The sequence below is a fragment of the Myiozetetes cayanensis genome, unplaced genomic scaffold (assembly GCF_022539395.1).
Source record: "Myiozetetes cayanensis isolate MyiCay16 unplaced genomic scaffold, myiCay2020 scf23, whole genome shotgun sequence".
Lineage (NCBI taxonomy): Eukaryota > Metazoa > Chordata > Aves > Passeriformes > Tyrannidae > Myiozetetes > Myiozetetes cayanensis.
In genome coordinates this window covers 4,868,213-4,889,839 of record NW_026087445.1, presented here as the reverse complement: position 1 = coordinate 4,889,839, position 21,627 = coordinate 4,868,213, and the positions used below count along the sequence as shown (strand labels likewise).

At 62.3% G+C, this 21,627-nt stretch overlaps 2 protein-coding genes across 6 annotated transcripts; one reads left to right on the top strand and one right to left on the bottom strand.

The window, feature by feature from the left end:
- The first annotated feature begins 4,695 nt into the window (after positions 1-4,695).
- CERCAM (cerebral endothelial cell adhesion molecule) lies at positions 4,696-17,298 on the top strand. Of its 5 annotated transcripts, none has more exons than XM_050320104.1 (14): positions 4,696-5,092; positions 7,979-8,187; positions 12,328-12,438; positions 12,646-12,763; positions 12,843-12,977; positions 13,067-13,271; positions 13,343-13,462; positions 13,581-13,657; positions 13,822-13,928; positions 14,034-14,166; positions 14,323-14,450; positions 14,527-14,730; positions 15,666-15,902; positions 16,525-17,298. In XM_050320104.1, the coding sequence occupies exons 3-13, from the start codon at positions 12,365-12,367 to the stop codon at positions 15,898-15,900; spliced, it is 1,536 nt and encodes a 511-aa protein (XP_050176061.1). In that variant the 5' UTR covers positions 4,696-5,092; positions 7,979-8,187; positions 12,328-12,364; the 3' UTR covers positions 15,901-15,902; positions 16,525-17,298. The 5 variants fall into 5 exon arrangements, with proteins under 5 accessions (XP_050176061.1, XP_050176060.1, XP_050176059.1 ...); XM_050320103.1 differs by having other exon boundaries at positions 7,979-8,195; XM_050320102.1 differs by having other exon boundaries at positions 7,979-8,199.
- Positions 17,299-17,761: 463 nt separating this feature from the next.
- Positions 17,762-19,755, bottom strand: PTRH1 (peptidyl-tRNA hydrolase 1 homolog). The gene is made up of 4 exons (XM_050320105.1): positions 19,499-19,755; positions 19,235-19,334; positions 18,541-18,586; positions 17,762-18,141 (listed from the first exon to the last, which is right to left on the bottom strand). The coding sequence occupies exons 1-4, from the start codon at positions 19,731-19,733 to the stop codon at positions 17,962-17,964; spliced, it is 561 nt and encodes a 186-aa protein (XP_050176062.1). The 5' UTR covers positions 19,734-19,755; the 3' UTR covers positions 17,762-17,961.
- Between the last annotated feature and the right edge of the window lie 1,872 nt (positions 19,756-21,627).

Sequence of the window (21,627 nt, the reverse complement as noted above, 5' to 3'; positions counted from 1 at the left end):
AGAGCTAGAAATGGGAAGATGAGGGAAGCCAGGGGGGTGGAGAAGAGGGGTACAGCAAAATCCTGTAAAAAAATCACCAACAAAAAGTTTCTGAAATAAAAGCCTTTTAAAACATTCTCTGCCTCCAGCTTTGTCCTAGATAGGCTCTTGGTGAAATTCTGCTCGGATCTTGTAATGCTTCCCTCCTCCTCCTGGGTTTCCTTGGCAGCCCCGGCCGAGCCGCTTGGCTGGTGGATTCATAAAGCCTCTCTGTTAAAACGTGCCTTCCTCCGGCCGCCGTTCCGCGGGGGCTGCTCCGCTCCGAGGGGCTCACCGGGGCGGCGAGGGCCGTGCCCGCGGCCCGGGGCCGCTCCCCGCCGAACCCGCCCGGTGCCCGAGCGGCGGGGACGGTTCCCGGCTCGGCGGAGACTCGGAGCGGCCTCCGTGTGCCCGGGGCCGGCCGGGGCTGCGGCAGGAGGACGGCGAGGATGTCCCGGTGCAGAGCGGTCCCCGCCGCGCCCCAGGGCCGGGCGCACGGCGGAATGAAATTAAACCGCAGTGTTAAAATAGATAAATAAATAAACACCAGCAGGATAAACCGGGATGGAGCCGCAGGGCCGGGTCGCCCGCTCGCCGTGCCCGGGCTGCGGCCCCGCCGCCCACGGGCAAGCGCCGGTGCCCGCGGCTCGGCCCCTCCGTCCTGCCCGGAGCCTGCCCGGGGCTGCCCGTCCCGGTGGGGACCCGGCCGGGGTTTGACGCATTAGGACCGAGCCCCCCGGCCCCGCCGAGCCGAGCGGAGCCGCCGCCGGTGTTTCCTCAGTTTCCCTGAAATCCTGGCTCCGTCCCGCCGGGCCGCAGTCGGGAGCGGTTACCTGCCTGCCCCGGGCCCGGGGAACGTCCGTCCTCCGTCCTGCGCCCCGAGCACCGTCCTGGAGCCCCGCCGGAGGAGGTGAAACCTCTGCTACAGATGTCCAGACACAATTCTTGGTTCGTACGGCTCCATCGCACAAGAATTGCGTTTGGACAATCAGGAGCGGAGATTCCCATCCCGGGCTCGCGGGATCTTCCAGGGGGAATCCGGCTGGAGGCTGGAAAAGAAGGACACACGGGCCCTGAGCCGGCTCCCGCCGCCCCCCGCTCCCGCTCCCCGGCCCCGCCGAGCCGCTGCTCCGGCCACGACAAGTTTCGAGCGCAGCCGCGGCGCTTCTCATCCCGGGTTCCATTTAATGGCACCGCGAGGGGTTTAATTTTATCAACTCGTTTCTTACCCCTCAAAAAAAAAAAAAAAAATTAAAAAAGACCCCTATTAAAACAAACAAATAAAAAAGCAAAACAAAAAGAGGAAGAAAAAAATTAAACCAACATCAAGGGGAAAAAAAAAAAAAAAAAGAAAATAGAAAAAAAGAAGAAGAAAAAAAGCCAGGAAACGAAAATCAGCGATCCATCCCCGCTGGAGCAGCCCCGGTGGAGCGGGGGCTCGGTGCGCCGGGGCTGGCGGCCGCGGCGGGGCTCGGTGCCTCCGGCAGCCCTGGGGCTCGGCGGGGGTGATGCTGCGGGCACAGACCTCGGCCCCGCGCTGCGGCCGTGCCGCTCCTGCCTCGGAGAATTCACCAATTCCAAACGGATCTCCCTCAAAATTCGGGTACTTTGAAAAAAATCGTCGAAATTTATAAAAGCCCAAGCGGAGGGATGGGGGGGTGGATATTAATAATTATAATAAAAAATAAAGGAAAAAGATGAAAAATCCAGGCTTCTTCCCCAGCCCCTTCTCACCGACCGGCTCCCACGAAGTTGGGAACAAATCCCCCCTCTCCAGACAGGGAAAATCCCGGCCCGCTGCCGGCGCTTCCCTCGCCGGTGCCTGCGCCGGTGGCCGTGGCCGCTCCGCGGCGGGGCCGGGCAGGTCCCCCCGGGGCAAGGCTGGGGGTCTGCTGGAGAGCGGCGGACCCCCGGCTGCCCGAGCCGCCCTCGGCCCCGGCGGCCCGCGGGGCTCCGAGTTTCCACGGGGCGCGGAAAGTGCGTCCCGCGGGGGCGGAGCGGGCGGCCCCCGCGGCTCGGCGGGGCACAGCGGCGGGGCTCCCGCGGCACCTGCCGCCGGCCCCGAGCCCGGCCGAGCCGCCGCGGCTCTGCCCTGCTTCCTCCACGCCGTATCCACCCGGGAGGGTCCCAAATCCGCCCGGGAGGGATGCGCACACCGGGGCTCTGCGGGCTGCGCCGGGGCCGGGCAGGGCTTTTAGTTGAACGGCACAACAATAAATGTGTTGCAGAGCCGGCGAGAAAAGAATGGGGATGACCTTCAATTGGTACTGGATTTGAATAACACCACGGGGTGATAAATGCCCATTGTGTTTTAGGAGTAATGAATCTCCACTGTCTCTATAGCACAGAAACAGCAGCTGCAACCTGGAGCCAGCCATCTCTTAAAGACACAGCTCCCAAACCCCGGCCCCGGCCCGGCCCGCAACCCCCGCACCGCCGGGACCGGGGCGCGGGGTTCTCTCTGCCCCCGGGGCTCGGCGCCCGGCGCAGGGGACGGCGCGGTTGGCCCCATTCGGGGTTCTGGGGGTCCCCCCCGAGCCACCAGGCAGAGCTGGGACTGGGGTCCCCTCCCACCCGCTCGGTCCCCCTTGGGGACCCCCGTCGGTCCTGCTGCCGCGGCAGTGGAAGTGGCCGGGTACCCCGTGGGGTATGGGGTCACCTACACCCCACCCCGGCCCCCCACGGCAGGGAAAGTGCCGGGGATAAATAATGCTCATTGTTTTCTCCTGATGAATATTACCGAGCTGCCAGGCCGGCAGCTGCGGGCTCCGGCCGGGAGAGTGGGGGCATCGCCTGCCTCTCCCTGCCTGGGGACCCCCAGCTCTGACTTGTCGGGGTTCCCCGCAGTCGCGGAGAAGAGCACAGAGGTGTCCCCTGCCTTCACCTCACTGCTGCCTGTCACCACCCTGGGTGTCACTGGGGTCCTTGGGCAGAACCGGAGTGATCCCTGGGGGGGTTCGCCGGGGGGGTCCCCGCTCCTCCTCACGTACACCCGTGTCCTCGCACAGGGCTTGGCCCCGCGGGGAGAGGGATCCGTGAGTGCTGGGAGAGAAGCTCCGGCGGCCCCAGGGATGCCTGGAGCAGTGCAACCCCATGGAACTGCAGGGTGACCCCAGTCCCTGCCCCCAGCCCTCGGGGATGTCCCCTGCCTCAGGCCTGGCAGCCCAGGGAGAGTGTCAGAGACAGTGTCAGGCCCAAACCCTGAGTAGGGATCAGCGGGGCAGGGATCTTCGACTGGGGACTGCTCTCCCACAGAATCTCATTCTCACCCTGGGAGGTTTTGCCCACCCTGAAGAGGCATGAAGGTATCCCAGGGCTTGGAGACAGACACGTCCCCATGGCCTCTGCCTCATGGGCCAGGGCCAGGGGGATGCTGAGCTCCTGCCACAGCCATGCGCCTCCCTCTGAAGGGCTCCCCTGCCTCCCCACACCTCCCTGCCAGCACTAGTAGCAATAAACCCACTTCCTACGAGTGTGAAAATCAAAAGAAAGCCGGCATTTAATAAAAAGAAAAAAGAGCAGCAGCAGCAGCTGAAGGCCCCTGTGCTGGGTTGCAGCCATCGCCCAGGACCTGCCACTGTTTGGGAAGCGGGAACCATCTGAGGGAAGCCCCCGGCGCTGCTCTGGGTGTTCTGGCATTGTTTTAGCCCCGGACCTGCCGGTCTTTTAACTTGCTTTAATTCCTAACACTTCCAACCACCACCTTTTTTTTTTCTTTTTTTTTTCTTTTTTTTTTTTTTTTTTTGAAGTCTCTTTCCCAAATCTCGGCCGAGTTAATGAAGTTATGTGATCCTATAAATGTTAATTGTCTAAACTTCTTCTCCTCTCTCCCTTTTTTTTTTTTTTTTTTTTTTTTTTATCTCTCTCCTCCTTGCTGCTTTCTGCTCCACTTGTAATAAAGAAAATATCTTGGCTGGTCTTAGCCAGTTGCTTGGCAACCTCAATAGAAAAAAAGAGAACAGAATGTAACCAATCCCGAGACAACCGAAAGATTTTGGTGACATGTGACCTCTCGGAAAAGGGCAGCCTTAAACTGTCCCTTCTGTCCTTTGCTCTGACCATTAGGGTCTCTCGCCCTCCCCCCCCCCGGGCTCCTTACACCAATAAATATGGATTAGTGAAATACTTTTTCCCACACTGATGAAAAGCCGGGATTGATCTTTCCACCTCCTTTATCTACCAACCTGACAAGTTTCTAAACAAAATTAAGAGGGAAGAGGCGAAAGGAGCCATCCCGGGTTGGGCGGTCGAGGACGGATCCTGCCCCGCCGTGGGGATGGGGGGTCCCCGACGGGGCGCTGGCGCCGGCTGTGCCGGGCTGGGGTCTGCTCAGCCGCGGGCCGGACCCGCTCTCCGTGTGCCGGGGAGCCCCTCGCGCAGCACCAGCGGGTTAAGAAATAAAAAGTAGCTTTTCTGACCCAAAAGGGTAAAAAAAGTAAAGCCCTAGACTCCATCGATGGGAGCCTGTGTGTCCTGGGGAGACCTGTCCCACTCCTCGCCGCGGAGCCCCAGAGCTCACGGGCGCCTGGGGAAGTTGTCTGCAAATTTCATCCTGGAAAAAAAAAAAAAAAAAGAACCAGAAACAAACCCACAACATGATGTCATTGGCTTTCTGGTGCATCCCGCCGGCGCCTCTTCACCTGCCGCCGGCCTCCGCTTGGCCATGAGCCTCGGCACGACCACGGCGGTCAGCCCGGGCACGGCCGTGAGCCCCGGCACGGTGGTCGCTGATCAGGCTCCCGCCCTCCCGCCGGCCCCCCGGCCCTCGGCTTTCCCAGGCTCCCGGTGCGGTGAATGCCTCTTTCACCAGCAGTTCCCCTCTTCCCAAAAAAGCATCACCTTGCCAGCTCCCTTCCTCCCGCCAGCTGCCAGGAAAAAAAAAAAATAGGGCAAGGACAGGGAGCGAGAGCAAAACCAATGAACTTGTTTCCAGCTTTTCCTTCGGATCAGCCGTCCAGCACCGGGAGAAAAATATTTGTCCTGTAAAAAAATCCCCTCTCCGTGCAGGCTCCGAGCCCTTCGTCACTGGGACACAGGCTGGAGACGCGGGCTCAGCTCGGCAGAAGAGGACACTGTAAGTTGGGCGTCCGCTTAAGCAGTTTCCTGGCTTTTTTTGGAGTGGGGGGGGTTTGCCACGGTTTGGGGCTGAGACCCCCAGGGATAGAGGAGGAGGGTCGGGGCAGGGGGAAGTTGCAAAGAGGGGGGTTTGTGGGGGGGCACTGGCTGCGAGGTGTGGGCAGGGTGGGCACCGGCGCCGTGCCCGTGCCGGCGGTGGCCGGTGGTGCTGGGCGCCGGCAGCCCCGGGGTGCACAAAGCCCCTTTGAGCGGCTCACAGAGGAGCTGCTCATCCCTCGCCGGCCTCCCGGGAATGGCCCCGGGAGAGCAGAGTGGGACCCTGGTCCTGAACACCCGGGGGGGCCAACAGGGAGTGGGGGGGGCTCTAGGGCTGAGTGTGCCCCGGGTGAGGGATGGCTGAGCCCCAATTCATGGGGTGCCCACAGCCCCTCAGGATGGGCTGGTTCCTGACCAGCCCCGCTGGTCGGGGAGCTGTGGGGAGCAGGGTGTGCTCCAGCTGTCCCACGTGGGGATGGGGGACTCGTTCCCTCCCATCATGGGTCGTGGTGACACCCACGAAGCCACCAGACTCTGGTCGCCAGGGTGGCCAGGGGCAGGGCTGCAGTAGAGGCTGGGATGGAGAGTCCGTTGGGACCAAATGGAACTCAGTGGCACCTGCTGGCATCGATGGGACCCGATGAGATCCAATGGGACCCGGTGGGACCCGGTGGGCCCTGGCTGCCCTGCTGCCGAGGCCGGCTGGCCAGGCATAATACCACGGCCCCGCTCCTGAGCCGCCGCCGAAGCCCCTTTCCCAGCATCGAGCGCCTTTGTCTCGCCTTTGTGATGGAAAGAGCCCCCCCTCCTAAATCACGGCCCTGACACCCCCATTGTCTCTTTCCCGGGGAGGTTTGAAACTCTCCCCCCCCTTCCTCCCGAGGTCAGGAATGTGGCCGGTTTCTATTGGGACGGAGGAGCAGGGCTGGGTGGGGGGCTGTGGGGTCACGCCGGCTCGGCGGGTCAACCTGAAAACAAAACCTTTTGAAATACCTACTCTCCATCACTGCCAACATTGTCCCCTGCCAGCGGGGGCCTGGCACGGCCCCTCGACGCCTCCAGCCCGGCCGCTGCCCACCCCAGCGGTCAGCATCTGGGGGGGACAGAAGGGTATTGTGCCGGAGGGGACAGCTTTGTTTTCGGTCACAGCTGCCCCGGGTTGGGACGGGGACCGACCATCAGCCCTGCTGGGGGGGTGAGAGGAGGGAGGGGACGGAGGGGACGGGAGCACATGGGTCAGCACGTCGCAGGGGTGCCCATTGGGCACCCCTCTGTCACTGTCCCTCTGAGAGGGGCCAGCGGGGGGGGAGAGAGAGTTCCCAGAGTGAAGCCCTGGAGTGTTGTGGCCTCTGCCTGCCTAGTGGGGCTGGGACAGCCTGGGCTTGACCTCCTGCCTCAGTTTCCCCTTGCTGCAGGAGATGTGCCTCTGCCCACTGACAGGTGCCTTTGACACTGATCCAGGGCACTGCTGGTTCTGATGGCAACAAATGTGGTCCAGCCTGGGGAGAAAATGGACCATTCTGAGGCTGAATCAGCAGTGCCACCCAGGAGGGTCAGGATTTTGGCCACTGCAGGGCTTGACCACGGTTCCAAATCTGTCAGTGCCTTGCAGGTGGAGCAGAGCATCCTGCATGGATCTGGCTCCCTGCTCCCAGCAGGACATGAAGAGGGACCCCTGTGAAACCTTCACTTTCACAAAATTTTGCAGCCCACCAGGAAGATCCCAGGGTGTCTCCCAGTGGGCAGAGAGTTGGGAGAGACTGCCAGCGTGTTACTGCCCCATTTACAGTGGCATGGATCTCCCTGTCCCCATCAGCCATGAGGGAATGCTGATCCTGTCAGCTTCCAGCTCCTCTGGCAGAGCATCTCTTGGGTGGGCCAGAATCCCCCCGGGTGGCCAAAATCCCTCCCAGGATGGCCAAAATCCCCCCAAGATGGTCTAAATCCCCCTGGATTCTTTTCTATGTGGGAAGAAATGTGCTTTTTGCCTGCTGCAGAAGCAGCCTGCAAGGAGGAGAGCGGAGCGGCGCCATGGATATGATGGGTTTAGCAGAGACCTGGAAGGAAAACCCAGCTGGGAGGGAAGCACTGGCCTCCTGAGCTACCCAACAGCTGGAAGGTGGTGAAAACAGCTGGAGCAGCTGGAATGGTTCAGGATGAGGGGCTTGCAGGGCAGAGAGCATGGGGGTTCAAGGCATTGTGCCTTGGTTCCGGAGTCCCCGCTGTCCAGGCACCTTCAGTGGGGCTCTTGGGGGGCGCTCCATGACTCAGTTTCCCCATTTGGGAGCAGGGAACAGTTTTGAGGCTGGATTAGGTCTGGAGGGGACAGCATCACTTGGGCAGTGTGGGAGTGGGGACCCTCGGGGGCACCATGGACCAGGGCAGCCAGTTGGGTCCCTGGGGTGTTTTTTCTTGCAAAATAAGATCAGTGAAAATTGTTGGTGGCTGAGGGACTTGTACCAGCCCCCAGCCACAAACATTTACACAGAATCTCTGCCTTTGTATATACATATATAATGTATCTATGCACACATCTCTTCAGATATTTGCTTTTTGCAACCAAGGTTGAGCCTTTTAAAGTAGAAAAATATGACGTTTGAGGAACCTGAATGTTTTCAAAGGCTTTGCTGAAAATTCCAGAAAATTTTAAGGAAGTGGTGGAGAGAAGTGGGAGGGAGGTGGCCAAAAACCTCAGCCCTGGGTCCAAAAGCAACTTTTTGCTGTGAAAAAAAGAAAATATACTCCTGTAAATGTTGCACAGCACTGCTGTTTGCACAGTGCTGCCAGGATGGGAAGGTGCTTTTCCAGGCGGGATGCTTGAAGGTCTGGTGTTGTCTCTGTGTTACAGGTGTCACCATGAGTCCATTGAGCCATGGGGGATGTCCTGAGCCCTGTGGGGACATCTTGGGACCCTTGGGGATGCCCTGGTTCCTGTGAAGATCTGCCACCCACCTACCAGCGCTGCTCCTGAGACACAGGGGCTGTCACAGCCCTGTGCTAGAGTGGCAGGGATGGAGGTGCTGAGCTGCAGTCGTCACCCCAAGGACCACACAGCAGGTGCCCTGGTAGGTGACCTCCATGTCTCCCTTCTCCTCAAGCTTGCCTGTGTCATGTTTTTTTCCACTGCATGCCCAAAGCTGCTTGTAAAATGCCACTTTGCCCACAGTGGGCTCTGAGGGTCCATCGTGAGCCCTGCAGCAGCCAGGCTGTGGGGGGAAGGCAGGATGCAAAGGCAGGGATAACTCTGACCTCAGCTGAGCTTGCAAGGACAGGCACAGGACGCTCCATCCCTCTGCCAGTCCCGGCCCACCTGTGTGCACACTGCACTCTCCTGTGCCTCAGTTTCCCCATGTCAGGATGCACTGGAAGGCCCCCCCTTCCTGTGCCTGCCTGGGGGGTTGTGGGGCTGTGGGAAGGGAAATCTCCCCCTCTCTCCTTCTCCTCTGGAGCCCACAGCTGGGGAATCAGTGAGGACTGTGTCAGGGCAGCGGAGTTGTGGCTGTGCTTGGGTGGCTGAACCCTGTGGGGACAGGGATGTTGTATCCCCAGGTAGGGGATGGAGGGGGCTGAGCACACGGTGGATTGCTGGGAAAAGGCTGCTGGCAGCAGCCAGGAGTTGCTCTTGCTCACAGAACAGGACCCCAGGGTTGGTCCCTGCCTGGAACAGGGCACATCCAGGCTCAGCCACCCCAGCCCCAGGGTGGTGTAAAGTGTCTGTGGGGCTTCATCCCAGTCTGCCAGCTGGGAACTTGCCTGCTCGGCCTCTCTGGGAGCCAAACCTCTCAAAATCCTGTTGTATCCAGAGGTGAAATCCCTCTCTGCCCTTCGGGGGGTGCTGAGGGCAGGGCAGGGTCATCTGTGAACCCTGGAGAGGATGCAAGGATGGAGGGATGTGGAGAGGCAGGGATGAAGAAGGGAAGGGACATAGGGATGAAGAGAGGAAGGAATGCAGGGATGCAGGACGAAGAAGGCAAGGGATGCAGGAATGGAGGGATGTGAGGATGTGGGCATGTAGAGGCGCTGGGATGCCGGGATGAAGAAGGGCGGGGAGGGAGGGCTGTGGGCACAGGGGGATCAGATCTGTCTCGGACGGACCCCGGAGTCCCCGGCTCCCCGCCGAGCTCCCGCTCCGGCCGTGCGGCGGCGCCGGGAGGTGGCAGCAGCGACCGAGCGCGGGGCCGCGCTGCGGGGGGAGATGCGGGTGGGTGTCCCCGCGGGAAGGGGGGGCCGTGGGCTCCGCGGGCATCCCCGCGCTCTGCGGCTCTTCCTCTGCCTTCATTCCTTCCCGGGCCGCGGGGCCGCGCTCGGGGGCACCGGAGGAGGGGAGAGGGGCTGCCCCTCGCCCAGCCCACTCGGGGGGCTGCACGCGGGTGAGGTCTGGGCACGGGAGGGGTCTGGACACGCAGCCCTGTGGGTCCCGCTGTGCTGGGACTCCTGGGTTCCTGCCCCTTCTCACAGCTCCTCCACGGCCGGGGAGAGCCCGGCTGCGCTGGCACCGAGCCCTTCCCGAAATACTTGTCCAAGCCGGGGCTGTAAACAGCGTTTTTCTCACCCTGCAGCCACCGCCGGGTCCTGTGGGGCTCCCCGTGTCCTCCCCACCCTCTCTGATGCTTCTTTTAGGTGTTCCTGGATTGTTCACTTCCCGACCCCTCTGCTGCACCCTGATGAACACCCCCCGGGAGCGGGGGGACATGGGGAGCCATCGAGAGCAGTCGCCCGGGGCTCCCCCGCTCCTGCTGCGGGTGGGCACAGGTTTGGCCACATGTGGCATCCACTGGCCCCTCATCAGGGCTCCGGTGCCACCGCAGCGAGGGGTGCCTGGCACTGCTGGTGCGGGGCACACAGTTGTTGCTCGGCGGGACGTGACCTCCTCCAGGCCTGCGCTTGCTCCGGGAGCTGACAGCTGTATTTATGGGCTGGGTGGAAAACCAGAGGGTTTGGTCAGACGTCCCACAGGCCCCGGGCCTGCCCCTGCCCGCGGCTCGGACACGTCACAGGCACGCCTGGGGGGCTGCAAATGGTCAGCCACAGAGGACAGCCTGGGAGGGACACGGCTCGGTGGGGTGGGCTGCCTTGGCAGCCCCTCGGTGATGGGGAGAGCTGCGAGCCCAGCCAGCCACAGCTCACCCTGGCAACAAGCCCCCCTCAGCCACAAGCCTCCACTGGCCATGATCCCCACGGCCATGATCGCCCTGGCCATGATGCCCTGGGCCACCAGCGCCCCTGGCCATGTTCCCCCTCAGCCATGAGCCCCCTCATCCGCTTGTCCACCCACCCACACCGTGTGGGCACCGGGGGCACCCGGACCTGCGCTGGCCGGGGGCACACGGAGATGCCCAGGAGCATTCTCTGGGCGGGGGTCCCGGGGTGCCCTCCGGTCTCTCGTCCCCCCGTCCCCTCTCCCGCCACCGTGGGCCGTGCGGGGCTCTGCACCGATTACAGGCTGTATTTAAGGAAACCCGATCCAAACCCGCCCCCGGGGCTCGAGGAGGCGGCGGGGCCGGGCCGGGGGCGGGGAGGGGGTGCGCTGAGCTCGGCGGGTCCCAGCCCGCCCCTTCCCCGCCCGCCGCCGCCGCCATGGGCGCCGCGGGGCCGCTCTGCGCCCTGATCCTGCTGCTGGGCACCGGCACCGGGACAGGCACCGGCACCGGGGCGGCCCCACCGCGAGTGGTGCTCGCTCTCCTGGCCCGGAACGCGCAGCACTCGCTGCCGCACTGCCTGGGAGCCCTGGAGCGCTTGGACTATCCCGCGGGGAGCATCGCCCTGTGGTGAGGGAGCGGGGACCGCCGGGGGGAGCCGGGACCCCGCGGTGCGGGGAGTAGCAGAGACCCGAGGGGAGGAGGGGACTGTGCGGGAAGGGGGACCCCGCAGGGAGCCGGGGTGCTGGAGTTACAGGGACCGCGAGGGGAACGAGGATGCTGGGAGGGAACGGGGGTCTTAGGGGATAAGGGAGACTATGGTGGGAACGGGGAGCTGAGGATAGCAGGGACCCAAAGGACAGTGGAGCGGGGGGAGTTGGGGAGAGTAGGGGGACTGGGAGCTCGGAGTGATAGTGGAGTAACGGGGGCCTGCATGGAGAGAGCAGAGGGAATGGGTGCCTGTGGGGGAATGGAGACCCTGGGGGGACAGGAAGCCCGGGAGGAACAGGGACCCCAGCCCCTCCATCCCCAAAGGGTGAGGGGTGGCTCTGCCCCCGGTGTAGGACCCATTAGGGACCCGGGAAGGGCTGTGGCTGCCCCGCAGCGAGGGGGCAGGACCCCCACCTTTCCCCTGAGGAAGCTGTGGGGTTGATGAAGGAGGGGAGCCCTGGGCATGGGGGGATTCTGTATCCTCAGGGACCTGCCTTCCCCTTCCCTGCAGGGCTTACCCCCAGCCCCTCTTCCCCAGTGACACCCCCCAAACCTCTTTTTACTATGCTGGGGCTGGCTGGGGGAGGAACAGCCCCGTCCCTCCTCTTGGTCGCGCCGCCGCCTCTCTCGCCTGAGCTTGTCGGAAACTTTTCTGCAGCTGCTTTTGCGGAAAGCTGAGGCGGGGGCTGGCGGGGGGGTCCTGGTAGAAATCCCGCCTTGTCCTCTGCGTCCCAGGAGATCCCTGGGACACCAGTGCCCGGTGGGTGGCTCTTTGAGAGGTCGAGAGTCCAAGGGAGTGTGGGGACTTGGGGGTTGCCCCAGTGCAAGGTGGGTTCAGTCCTGTCTGTGCTCGAGTCTTTGTGAACATTGTCGTGAGGTTGAAAGGGAGAGTTGGGAATGGCAGTGGTGCGCGGCAGAGGGAAGGTTTGGGTAAGGGGATGTTTTGGTGCCTGTTGGGTCCCTTGCTCCGGCTGCTGGCAGAGCAGGGTGCACGGGGGTGCAGTGGGGTGCAGGGGCAGGGGGATGAACTTTCTGTGCTCTGATGCTCATGGTGGGCAGCTACAGGGTTGGGATGGGGAGAGCATGTCTGAGGCTGCCTCTGGGCTGCAGAGACGAGGGGTGAGAGCCATGGGACAGCCTGGCTGGCGGCAGCACAGGGAAAGAAATTACCCACTGGCTTTCCCCGTTCTGCTCGAGCTGCCTCGGTTCCTTCAAATTACATGTTATGTTCCCAAGCAAGTCCGTCGCTGGCTCAGTCTTTTTGTCCCTGGGAGTATTTCTAGTGCAGGGTGGGGTCCTGGTTGTCCCTTGGAGGTGACCCGCAGGGGCTGATGTCCCCTCACTCCAGGTGTGCGACGGATCACAACTCGGACAACACCACGGCGATGCTGCAGGAGTGGCTGGGGGCGGTGGGGAAGGACTATCACTCGGTGCACTGGAAGGTGCAGGAGGAGCCCAGGTGAGGCTGGGGGAGTGCTGGGGGGGGATTGTGCAGGTGTGGGCAGCGAGAGGCTCCTGGAGCAGCACCCCCCGCCCCAGCTGGGGATGCTGCCAGGAGGAGGAGGGAGGCAGAGCAAGGCTGACTCAGCCTGGCGGCACCAATGGCTTGCACCGAGTTTGTGCGTTCCCGGCGGGCGGGGTTAACCCCTGCCTCCCCCCTGCCCAGCTCCTACCCCGACGAGCTCGGGCCCAAGCACTGGAGCGACAAACGCTACGAAAATCTAATGAGGCTGAAGCAGGAAGCGCTCACCTATGCCCGGGAGCAGCAGGCAGACTACGTCCTGGTAAGGGACACAGGGCTCTGGTGGGCTGGGGGCTGAGATGGGCACCTCCACACCTCCAGAACCTGTGACATCCCTGCAGTTTATGGACACTGACAGCATCCTGACCGACAACCAGACCCTCAAGTTTCTCATGGCGCAGAACAAGTCAGTGGTGGCCCCCATGCTGGACTCACAGACCTTCTACTCCAACTTCTGGTGTGGCATCACACCCCAGGTACGTCCCTGGTAATCCCTGAGGAATGAGACACCCCCAATGGCAGAGGATGCTCCTGCCATGGAGGTGTCACACCAGTGTTGCCACAGGGCTACTACCGCCGGACAGCCGACTACTTCCCCACCAAGAACCGGCAGCGGGTGGGCTGTTTCCCCATCCCCATGGTCTACGCCACCTTCCTGATCGACCTGAGGAAGGAGGAGACGTCACGGTTGGCTTTCTACCCACCCCATCCCAACTACACCTGGGCCTTCGATGACATCATTGTCTTTGCCTACTCCTGCCAGGCGGCTGGTGAGGGTGATGGGGCCTGGGGGGTGCAGGGGCTTGGTGGGGCTGTGGTGCTCACCTGACCTGCCCGGCAGGTGCCGAGGTCCATGTGTGCAACCAGCACCGCTTTGGCTACATCAATGTCCCCGTGAAGGCCCACCAGACTCTGGAGGACGAACGTGCCAACTTTGTGCATCTCACGCTGGAGGCCATGGGTGAGTGTCCGTGGGTGGAGGGGTGCTGTAGACATCCAGATCCTGACAGGGCTGTGGGCCCCAGCTCCCAGCCACAGGAATCTGGGCTCTGCTGAAGGGGTGTCTCCTCTCTCCACAGTGGATGGCCCCCCCATGCAGCGCTCCAGGCACATTTCCCTCCTCCCCAGGCCGCTCACAAAAATGGGCTTTGATGAAGTAAGTGCCCAATGGACCCCCTTATGTTTTCCTGTCCATCCCTCTGGTTACACACATCCATGGCAAAGCCCGAGACCCTGTCCCGATCCTGCAGTCGCTGGGCAGGCTGTGTGTCTCCCTGTGACAATATGTCCCCTTGGTGGGGCTCTCCCTTTTCCTCCCAGGTCTTCCTGATCAACCTGGTCCGGAGGCCGGACCGGCGCCAGCGGATGCTGGCATCCCTGCAGGAGCTGGAGATCCTCCCACGGGTGGTGGATGCTGTGGATGGCAGGTGACCATGGGGGGATCACTGGGCCAGCCCCCCACTGTCACCCTGGGGAGGGGATGGGGGGTGGTTGGTGGAGACACCTTGCTGATGCAGCTCCTCGCCTTGCAGCACCCTCAACAGCAGCGACATCAAGGTGCTGGGGGTGGACCTGCTCCCTGGGTACTACGATCCCTTCTCCGGCCGCACGCTCACCAAGGGGGAGGTTGGCTGCTTCCTCAGCCACTACAATATCTGGAAGGAGGTAGGGGGCATGGGGCACATGAGGATCCTAAGGGGGCAGGGACCCTGTGAGCATAACAGGAGAACTTGGGCAGAGGGGTGTCCTGCAGGGTGAGTGGCTCCAATGTGTCCCAGAGCAGCGCTGGGCATGGGTTTGCACCTCTGCCCCCTCTCCCAGATCGTGTCCCAGGGGCTGGAGCGGTCGGTGGTCTTCGAGGACGATGTGCGCTTTGAGGCCGCCTTCCCTGCACGGCTGCAGCGGCTGATGGACGAGCTGGAGCGGGCACAGCAGGACTGGGACCTCATGTAGGTGCTGGGCCTGGGGGAATGTGGGGTAGGGGTCCCCAGGGCTGACTCTTACAGCTTGCTGGCCACCCCACAGCTACCTGGGGAGGAAGCAGGTGAATGACGAGGACGAGGCGCCCGTGGAGGGTGTGAGGAACCTGGTGGTGGCCGGGTACTCATACTGGACACTGGCCTATGCCATCTCCCTCCGTGGAGCACAGAAGCTGTTGGCCACCAAGCCCCTCTCCAAAATGCTGCCAGTGGACGAGTACCTGCCCATCATGTATGACAAGCACCCCAAGTAAGGAGCCGGGGGTGCAGGAGGGTGCTGGCATGGCCATGCTGGGGAGGGACCATGTGTTTCTTCTCTGCCGTCACCGTCTCACCGCCACCCCCCCTCTCAGCGTTACTCATGCTGGAGGAAAACATCTGTTGCATGAGCTCATTCCCTGCCTGGCCGCTGGCCACTGGAAAATGGCCCACTGCCAGCGCAGGGTGGGGGAACGGGGCTGGAGCTGAGGCTCAGTGCGGGCCCTGCATGGGGGTCTTGGCCCCATGGCAAGGAGGGAGCAACCCCCTGTACCCTGGTACTGGGGGGCTGTGTGGTCCTCTGCCCCTGGTTGTGGGTTTCAGGCACTTGCACTCCCCTCTCTGGGGTGGGTGTCACTGGTAAGGCTGTGTTGTGGGAGGGGGAGGCATTTTAGGGGGTGGGTAAGCACTGGTGGCTGTGTGTGCTGTGAGAGAGGGAGGTGAGAAAGCCAGGATGGAGAAACACGGGGATCAGGCATGTAAAAGGCAGCTGGAGGTGGATGGAGGGGTGGATTAGTGCTCTGGATGTGCACCAGGAGCAGCTGGAAGTCCCATGCTTGCAGGGATAACAGCACCAGACAGCCCTGGCCCTGGGCCAGCAGGATGCTGTGCCAGAGGCCCCCTCAGTGCCAGAGCCAGCCCCATGCCACTAAGACTAGTGGGGAGAGATGGGTCCTGGCCCCTCTGCAGTCCCTCCACAATCCCTGTCCAGACAGGCTCTGCAGGCAGCAGTGGCACAGGGCAGCCCCCTACTCAGCTGCTTTCCCCAGCCCCATTGCCTGCTGTCCCTCCCTGTGTCCCTCCCCATTTCCTGCCCTCCATGGAGCCTTCCCAGGGCAGTCGGTATGGTTCTCACAGTACTTTTTCTCCTCTGTGCCATGCTCTGTAAGCCAGTTTCTCCTCTCGGGTCTGTTCCACTTTCCCTAGCGAGGATTACAAGCGACACTTCACCCCCCGGGACCTGCTGGTGTTTTCGGCTCACCCGCTCCTGGTTTATCCCACCCACTACGCTGGGGACAGCAACTGGCTGAGTGACACTGAGACCTCCACCATCTGGGATGACGATGCCAAGAAGACGGACTGGGCTGGCTCACAGAAGACCCTGCGGGACTCACGGGGCAGCGCCGGCCACCTCCGCTCCACCAGCCGTGATGAGCTCTGATGGTGAGCAGGGCTGTGGGATCTGGGCATGGGGGACAGAGCATCTGAGGAGCATTTCCCTGTGAGCCCCATGGTCAGATGTGTCCTGCATGCCTGGTTTCTTCTTGCCATGTGGCAGCAGCTCTTCCCATCAAGGCACTGGGAAACAGAGATGGGACTGTCTGTTCCAGGTGGGGAAAGGGATGGGGACACAGGTGTCCCATGGGGGCCTGCACAGGACCAGGGAACCAGGTCTTGCTACTTCCCAACCCCTCAAGTGAGGAAGGGACAATGCTGGTCCTCCTGCTGCAAGCCACCTAAGCGGGGAGAGCTGGGGCTGCCTCCCAGGGGAAAGTTTCACCCCGGCACTACTTGCTGCCCCCCAAATCAGGTCTCCCTGGGGCTGCATCTCTGTGCAAGCAGGTGAAACCAGCACTGGCTCAGCCCCAGGGCAGCACGGCCACGGTTAACACTGGGTCAGACTTTCCCTGCCTGAGGTTGCTTGTCCTGGCAGCAGAGCTGCCCCAGGAGCTGCCAGAAAACTGGGGGAGGCTGGAAAACAGCCCTCCCACCGCCTCGGCTGCAGGCGTGAACACGTTGGGGCTGCTCCAGCCGTGACCTCTCACGTCTGTGTTGTGCCTCCTAGGGATGAGGGATTGTGACCCAGCTGGGAGCACCGCGGGCCTGATCCTGCCCACTCCTACTCAAGAGATGCAGTTGCCCTGGACAGACCCCCACCAGGGTTCTTCGAATCTGACTGTGACAAATCCAACCTAAGGCAGGATTTGCCCAGGAGAGCCTTTCCCTGCCAGGTGGAGTGACCAGCCAAGCACTGTCTCTGCTGAGGACATGTCTCCAGGACTGCCCCGAGTGATGCCAACTCTGCCCCCAGCTTGGACTTTGGGGAGTGCTTTTCAGGACAGGGGCTGGCTCCTGCAGCAGCACACGTGGCCTCCTGCCACTGACTGGGTTGTCCCTCGTGCCATGTCTGGGCTGAAGCCCAGGGAGGATTAAAGCAGACTGGATTGAGCTGACGTGCTGGGTGCTGGCACTGCCCCATATCCCCAGGGCGTTACCCAATCATGGTCACCTCGGAGATGCAGGGGCGAGGGTCTGGCAGTTCCCTCAGCCAGGAATTGCTTTGGAAGTGAAATCCATGAGTGGGAGAAGGGTGAGGAAGGGATGGCAGGTTGGGAACACCTTTGCTTCCCTGCCTGTACCCTGGTCGTAGGCAGCATCAGTGCTCCGGTAGGAGCTCAGGAGCTGGGGATAGAGCAGAGGAAGGTCTGGTGCCAGCTGGAGCAGAGGGTGGAAATGGTAGCAGTGCTGTGGTGCACGTCACCCAGCAAGGGTCCTGGTGCTCGTTCCAGCACCCACTGGGACGCAGGGAGGAGCTGCCTGTGCTGGAGGTTTCGGTACTAGCGGGATATGGAGGTGGGCAGGATGTGCTAGCAGAGCCCATGGCTCTGGACATGGCAGAGCTGGGGACACACTGCCTCTCAGACTGCCCTCTCCACCGTGAGACTGCAATGGGTCTGGGAGGAGAAGCCAGAACTTGTGCAGCTGTTGGAAACTCCAGGGTTTTGGCTTAAAACCACTGAACTCAAAACACTGCGAGGCCAGCCCTGAAACTTGCTGCAGGTCTGTGGGAGCAGCACGCTACGAGATTCCAGGTCACTTGTGTTTGCCATGGTTTCTTAACAAAAGTGACCCTGGACCCTATGGAAGTTGCTCCCATTGCTCCCCACTTCCCATTGGAAGCATCCCTCCAGCGTGGGCTGTTGGAACAGGGACGGGAACAAGGATCTGAGCTGCAGTGCAGGGACAACCTGAGCTCAGCAGGCGGCATGAACAGGAGGCAGGAGCAGGGCAGAGTTGGGGCAAGGATTTATTTTATTTCTGTGCCAAACTGCCATATGGAACCACTGCAGGAATCCCCGTGGGACATGCGCTGCCCAGATCTGTGCTGGGACAGAGGGGGCTGTCCCAGAGCCCGGCAGGGCCGGCTCTGCTCCGCACCATGGTCCCTCTGGAGAGCCACAGCGCTCTGTCCTTTGGCCACGCAGGTCCCCGGGGGTTCCTGTCAGCCCCTGTCCCCCGCAGGTGCTCGGCTCTGGATGTGCTCCAGCAGGCAGGTCACTGCCTGGGCCAGGATCTGCTCCAGCTTCTCCTGCTCCCCAGTGCTGAATGGAGCCAGGACGTAGCTGGACACTGTCACTGCACCCTCTGGCCGCCCGATGCCGACCCGGAGCCGGGTCATCTCCTGCAGAGGAAGGAGGAGAGCTGGGGGAGCTGCCCCTCAAGGGTTGAGACAGAGCTGGGCAAGGGGATAATGCTGAGAGTGGGGCTGGGCAGCGAGGGAGCAGCTCCTCATGTTTTCCAGGCAATTTTGAGTGCTTGCTCCAAGAAACATGATTTTGGAAGAGGCTTTTGCTGGGCTGTGTTGAGATCCCGGGCTCCTGCCAGGCCTGGCAGAGCTGCTCACACTAATTGTTTCCATGTCCTCCACAGCAGCCAAACAGACATAAGCCCTCAGGGAAGGAGGGGAAGGAGAAAAGGGGAGAGAGGGAGCAGGGGCTTGTCAGAAAAATGGGAGTGGGGGGACAAGCCATGCATTGAGGTGGGGGCAGGATTTGATCCTGTTCCACCGAAGCCCACTCACGCTGGAGTGCAAAGCACTGATGCAGGACTGGACCCCGTTGTGTCCCCTTGGGAAAGAAGGAGAAAACCCATGGTTAGTGTGCAAGAGAAACCCCCTCTAAGTCTTGGGGTCTCCTGCTGCAGGGATATGGGGCTGTGGTCCCAGCCAGGAGCTGCAGTCTCCATGTCCTGGCTCTGCAGGAACATCCAGACCTGGGGGCTCAGAGCAGCTGGCTGGGGGGGTACAAGGGAAGCAGGGCTGGGACAGCACGTTCTGTGCGTCTCAGTTCTTGCTGCAGCTGGTAAGTGTTTGTGTGACTGAGTGCTGGGGCCCAGCAGCATCCTTGTGCTGTGTGACTGAGTGCTGGGGCGCAGCACCATCCTTGCCCATCCTGCATTGGAAGATTTCCTGGGTTAAATGTCTCCAGGCTGACCCAGGAGCTGGCACTGGGCAGGCACAGTGCTATAAAAAGCACATGTGGTACAGCCGATGGGCTGGATCCAGCCCACAGCCGCTTCCAGGAGGCTCCCTGCCCTCTCTGCCAGGGCAGGAACTGGGAGGCTGCCCAAACAGCCAGATGTTGCCTCTGCAATGGATCAAGGCTGGGGCTGAAAACACTGCAAGGCTGATGGGACAGGGCCAGAACAGCCCATGTGCCTGTGAGGGCATGTTAAAGCCTCAAACCATCTCATACAGAGCTGGGGACACCCCATACCTTGCACTGCCTCCCAGCTTGATCGCCACCTTGCCCAGGGCCTTGTCCAGGTCATCGTGAACGAGGTAAATGTCTTCTGGGCCAAGGCTGTAGATCTCAGCTTTAGAAACAGAAATGCAACCCAAGGAATGAGGGGAAGACAGACTCACCAGGCCCTAACCCTGCAGGGCAGGGCTGCAGTGACCCACGCAGGGCAGGGGGGCCAGCAGGGCTGTGATAGGGGCTGGTGGCACTGCAGGCTTTGGGGGTGACCCAGCCGCTCACCGGCACTGGCTACGCTGAGCCCGTTGAGGTTCATGAACCTCCGCGGCTTGAGCAGCACCAGCTCCAGGCCGTGGGCCGTGGCCAGGGCCACGTCGGCACAGCACCGCCTGTCCACTCGCCAGCCCTCGGCCACCGCCAGCTGCCGGGCCAGCCGGTCCAGCACCGCCATGCCCACGCTGTGCCGCGTCCCCCACAGCCCGTAGTTGCCCAGGCCGGCCACCTGCCCAACAGGCATCGACAGGGCTCTGATGGGCTGCCAAGAGCCCCTGCACGGGCCCGATCCACGCATTCAGCCCCGCTCCCACCCCCCCACACTCCTCGCAGCTGGCTGGATCCTCTCAGCCTGAATCCCCCCGGTGCTCCGCTCACAGCCCCAACATCGCTCCTTCCCCCCCAGCCCCGCTCTCCCCACAGCGCTCCCATCGCAGCCCCGCTCCCTCACACCCTTCTCCCCTCACAGCCCCGCTCCCCTCACAGCCCCGTTCCGCCCACAGCCCCGATCGCCCCGGTGCTCCCCTCTCAGTCCCGTTCCCCCAGCTCCCCTCACATCCCTTCTCCCCTCTCAACCCTGTTCCGCCCACAGCCCCGATGGCCCCGGTGCTCCGCTCTCAGTCCCGTTCCCCCCGCTCCCCTCACATCCCTCAGCCTCCCTCACACCCCCGCTCTCCCCTCACATCCCCGCTCCCCTCACAGCCCCCGGCCCCGCCCCCACCATGGCGCGCGGCCCCGCCCGCCCCGCGAGCGCCCGCGCGTGCCCCGCCAGCTCCGCCGCCAGCATCGCCCCTCCCGTCCCTTCCCCGCGTGACGTCACGGCCCGCGCGCAGCTCGACGCCCACCCCGCCCTGCGCCGCCATCTTGGTTACGGGCAGCGTCGCCATCTTTCTTGAGGGCGGCGGGGCGGGGCCGGGGGCGCTGTCGCGACAGGGGCGGGGCCGGCGCTGCGATAAAGCCGGAATGGGAGTGAACTATAGGGGTGATTTGCGTGGTTACCGAGGGCCGTGGGGTGAAGGCCGGCAGGTTCTCTGCGGAGGGTCCCTATGGAGGGCCCTCGGGCCCGGCCCTGCCCAGCGGGGCAGAGCCTCCTTCCAGGGCGCTGTGACTTCCCCAGCCCAGCAGCACAGCCCTGGCTGCACTTGCTGCCCTTCTCTCCACGGCTGGCAGAAAGGGATGGAATTCTCCTCCCGTGGCCAGCGGGAGGGAGCCATATCTCCTGCTATTCAAAATCCACTGACCTGGATCTGCGGCCCTAGAAGGCTCGGGATTCACTAGGCTGGGAGCTGGAGTAGGTGGGCAGCATCATTAAGGCTGGCTCTCACATGGGCATCAGGCTTCAGGATGCTGTTAACCTCTCACCCCAGGTTCTCCCTTGGGTTCCCCCTGGCTCTTGATCTCGGTCCTCAGCTGTGCCTGCCTGGACCACTTCAGCAGCGGGGAGAGGCACCAGGGGCTGGGATTTACTACTGGTGGATTGTCTACCTTCCATATGGCCTGTCCTGGGGGCACGGCTGGGAACAGCTGCTCTTTTCCAGGCTGTGTCTCCTGCCCGGCAGAGCTCAGAGCTCTTGGCTAATGATGCTGAAATCTTCGTGGCTGGGGTGGGCTGGACACGTGCCCTGCGTGTTTCCCATTGGCACGGAGAGCTCCAGACAGTGCCTGGGGGTGGCAGCCAGCCCCCAGCTGCTTTCATTTAACCGAGGTGCTGCTGCTGCTGCTTCAGAGTCTCCCTTTGCCCAGGGGAGCTGCCAGCAGGTCAGCAGCAGGATGGAGCTGAGCCAGGGTGTGCTGTGCACAGCCAGGCTGCAGTGGCACTGCATGGGCAGGGACAGCAGGACCCCAGGGGAGGTGAGCAGGTGGGCTGGCACAGCCAGGCTGTGAGTGGGATCATTCCTGTCCCCTCCCTGGCAAGACCAGCAGGCAGAAAGGTGTCCACAGGTGGTCTCTGTGCCTGAGGAGGGTGGAGAGCACAAAGGGAAGATGCTGCTGCTACTGCTGTTCCTCCTCCCAGGAAAAGGCTGCTCTCTTTTTCCCAGTTACTAAACTGGAAACCATCAGCTCCATGCCACTACATCCCCTAAGTCCCATCACATCAGGCAGCTGTTCCCGTGCAACTGCACATCTTCTAGGTCCTT

What these genes read in the sequence shown, in the direction of transcription:
- CERCAM (XM_050320101.1), top strand. Translation starts at nt 12,311, where the DNA reads ATGTCCCCTCACTCCAGGTGTGCGACGGATCACAACTCGGACAACACC. An exon ending in AAGGTGCAGGAGGAGCCCAG is followed by an intron (nt 12,439 to 12,645) that starts GTGAGGCTGGGG and finishes CCCCCTGCCCAG; the next exon opens with CTCCTACCCCGACGAGCTCG. An exon ending in CTACTCCTGCCAGGCGGCTG is followed by an intron (nt 13,272 to 13,342) that starts GTGAGGGTGATG and finishes CCTGCCCGGCAG; the next exon opens with GTGCCGAGGTCCATGTGTGC.
- PTRH1 (XM_050320105.1), bottom strand. Translation starts at nt 19,733, where the DNA reads ATGCCTGTTGGGCAGGTGGCCGGCCTGGGCAACTACGGGCTGTGGGGG. An exon ending in AAGCTGGGAGGCAGTGCAAG is followed by an intron (nt 18,587 to 19,234) that starts GTATGGGGTGTC and finishes TTCTTTCCCAAG; the next exon opens with GGGACACAACGGGGTCCAGT. An exon ending in TCAGTGCTTTGCACTCCAGC is followed by an intron (nt 18,142 to 18,540) that starts GTGAGTGGGCTT and finishes CTTCCTCTGCAG; the next exon opens with GAGATGACCCGGCTCCGGGT.